Here is a 3,197-nt window from a genome sequence, read left to right as displayed (position 1 = left end):
GCGATGCTCAACCGACTGGCCGCAGCGGCCAGGGCTCCACGACGACTTTTAAACCCGTTTTCTAAACGGCGATGAGAAAGCCTTCTGAAAAGCATAGGCCTAAAAAATACGGGTCTTTCTGCTCCTTTGCTAAAAAAACACACAAAACAAAACAATCTCACCATCGCACCTAATATGTATTAAGTGTGAGTTACATCCTGCAAATGTCTGCGAGTAGACACTTTCTGACTTTTCGCCTGGTCTTCGTGTCTCCTCCCGGCCACCGGCTCCAGCCACAGACTTCCCTCGGTTCTGAATCAGCGAGACGAGGGGGCTCGGCTCTCAGGCCGCCCCTCCACCCGAGGGCCCTCCCGGGCCTTCCTCCCGCCCCCTGGGCGCCGTGTCCAGCCAGTTTCTAGGAGGGGACAGCGGGCACTCCGCTGAGACACCCACAGGCTCTTGGAGCCTCCCATGGGGACCACTCTTCCACTAGCCCTCTCTCTCGGAATCCTGAGCTAGTGACACAGATCCATTCCCGTGGGGACATTCCCGAGATGGAGCCTTTGACGTGTTTTTTATTTCTCAGTCCCACGTGTGTTCTGAGTCTCTTCTAGCTACATGTCGATGTCAACCTCTGTATTTTTCGCCCTGGCCGGTTGGGCTCAGTGGATAGAGCCATCAGCCTGTGGACCGAAGGGTCCCGGGTTCGATTCTGGTCCAGGGCGCAGGCTCGGGTTGGGGGCTCGATCCCCAGTTGGGGGCGTGCAGGAGGCAGCCGATCCATGATTCTCACTCATCATTGATGTCTCTCTCTCTCTCTCTGTCTCTTTCTCCCTCTCCCTTCCTCTCTGAAATCAATAAAAATATATATATTTTTGAATTTCCATTTTTCTAATGCACCTCCTTTGGCTTACGTTCCACAGGACTTCGTTTTGGCTGCTTACAGGCAAGGACGCTGACACCCCGACACCAGCGCCTTCCCTTGTAACCAGCCTCAACCTGAAGCCGCCCTTTCCCGATCAGATGCCCCCGCGGGGTTGTCTGGGACGGTGTATTGTGTGGCCATTCATGTTCCGCGACCTTAGCGGTTTCCCCTCCCCCCGATGCACGGGCGACGGGCACGTTTCCCACCCTCCGTCTTCCTGGTGTGCGACCTGTGTACCTGTCGGGTGTCGGATTCCTGATCGGTAAGTTACTGCTGTTGTGTCCACTATCACTAACGAATCATTCTGGGTTTGCAAATAGAACTCTCTTTACTACAGCGAGGAAGCCGATGCCAGCTGGACCGCACTGGTCGCCCTATCACGGGTCCAAAGAATACATCACCAGGACGCTGGCCTCGAGGGTCTTGGACACCACACACACGATGCTGGCGCTGTCGCAGATGGCCCGGGAGTAGTAGCTGCCGAAGGAAGCACAGCACCCTCAGTGGGCGGGAGGGGACGCAGGCCTATGGTGGGGTTTTTGTTTTCTTTTGAAATTTTTATTGATTTCAGAGAGGGAGGGAGAGGGAGGAAGAGAAACACCAGTGATGAGAGAGAATCATGGATTGGCTGCCTCCTGCACACCCCCACTGGGGATCGAGCCCTCAACCTGGGCCTGTGCCCTGACCAGGAATCGAACCCGTGACCCTTCAGTCCACAGGCTGACGCTCTACCCACTGAGCAACACCGGCCAGGGCAAAGAATTTTTTCTGTTTAAACTCTAGGACCCCTTGTTAATTAGCTTAACTAGACATTTGAAATCGCGAGGAAGAGTCATCGCCAAGCAGGGCTCACCAACTGGGCCTGGGGTCGGCCCGCCTTTGCTCCAGGTGGCAGCAGCTCAGGAGGCCTGGGTCGCGGCCTCCCTCCTCCCACATGTACAGGTGCAGGTAGTTGTCCATGGACGTGGTGAGGACGTGGAGCGAGTCCTGCGGAGGAGGGCCAGGGTGAGCCGGCGCCCCTGCCGGAGCCGGCGCGGCAGGAGGAGGGCGTACGCACCACCCATAAGGAGCAGATGGTGTTCTGGTGGTGGCTGAATCGATGCACCAGGTGGCCGTAGATGGAGTAGAGGAACAGGTATGGCCCGCTCTCAAAGACGATCGTTTCTCTGTCCGGGACCCCCATCCGGAGCGGGTCCTCCATCTCGTCCGGCAGCATGAAGGCCGCGATCTGACGGGCTGTTTTCGGGGGAAACACACAACCAGGCAGACTTTGGGTCGTGTCGTCAGAACCACCTCCTGACCCTGAATGAAAAGATAAACTCCCCGGCCTGCGGGGCTCAGGGGTTGAGCATCGACCTAGGAACCAGGAGCTTGTGGTTTGATTCCCGGTCGGGGCCCCAGGCCCAGGCTGTGGGCTCGACCCCCAGTGGGGGGCGTGCAGAGGGCAGCCCATCCATTACTCTCTCATCGTGGATGTTTCTCTCTCTCTCTCCCTCTCCCTTCCTCTCTGAAATCAATGAAAATATATTTTTAAAATAACAATGAATCAGACAGGCCTCCAGCTAAGAAAGTCCCGCCCTGCAGAGGCGCTGATGGGGCCAACCTTTCATGACTGTGCTGCCCCCAGAGCTTTTCTCTGCCAGGTCGAAGGTGCTGAACCCTGTCCTCCTGCAGGACCCTCTCCGGAACATCACGGTCACCCTGTTGGCGCACTTCAGGGCCCAGCAGGCTTGGCTGCAGAATGTGAACGGGAGAGAGACGCTCGAGGGGGTGCTGTCTCCGGGCCTCAGCAGGCCCTCGGCGGAGAACACCTGTGGGGAGACCAGTGCACGGGGTCAGGCGAGGGGGTTGCCGTCTCCGTGCAGCAGCGACGCCAGGAAACCCTTCTCAAAACCCTCCACTGCGCGCCCGGGGCCGTGGCTCGGTGGCTAGAGCGTCGGCCTCCGGACTGAAGGGTCCCGGGTTCGAGTCCCCCACACCCCCTCCCATGGTCTCCATGCGGCCGCCCTGGGCCCCAACCAGGTTGCGGCAGGTCCCCTTCACGGGCTGATCCGCCGTCGCTGCGCCTCCCTTAGCTCCCTGGGGCCCAGCCACACGCTCGCCCCGACGGGCGAGGCTCAGGCTCAGGGAGAGAGCATGGGCCTGCAGACCAAAGGGTCCCGGGTGCGATTCTGGTCACGGGCACAGGCCAGGGCTCCATCCACTGAGCCAACCCGGCGGGGCCAGGCCCTCCCTCCTGTCGCGCCCCCTCCTCCATCCCGGGCTGAGGCAGGCCCCAGGCGCCCATTTTCAC

General features: G+C 59.3%; 1 protein-coding gene across 1 annotated transcript; it reads right to left on the bottom strand.

The window, feature by feature from the left end:
• Positions 1 to 1,162: 1,162 nt before the first annotated feature.
• On the bottom strand, positions 1,163 to 3,191 carry LOC102263496 (F-box/WD repeat-containing protein 12-like). The gene is made up of 4 exons (XM_005865342.2): positions 2,508 to 3,191; positions 1,962 to 2,140; positions 1,758 to 1,891; positions 1,163 to 1,381 (listed from the first exon to the last, which is right to left on the bottom strand). Exons 1-4 carry the CDS (start codon positions 2,593 to 2,595, stop codon positions 1,282 to 1,284), a joined length of 501 nt encoding a protein of 166 aa, XP_005865404.2. The 5' UTR covers positions 2,596 to 3,191; the 3' UTR covers positions 1,163 to 1,281.
• Positions 3,192 to 3,197: the final 6 nt, after the last annotated feature.

This window comes from Myotis brandtii, unplaced genomic scaffold (genome assembly GCF_000412655.1).
Source record: "Myotis brandtii unplaced genomic scaffold, ASM41265v1 scaffold207, whole genome shotgun sequence".
Classification (NCBI taxonomy): domain Eukaryota; kingdom Metazoa; phylum Chordata; class Mammalia; order Chiroptera; family Vespertilionidae; genus Myotis; species Myotis brandtii.
This window is presented reverse-complemented; position numbering and strand designations above follow the sequence as displayed.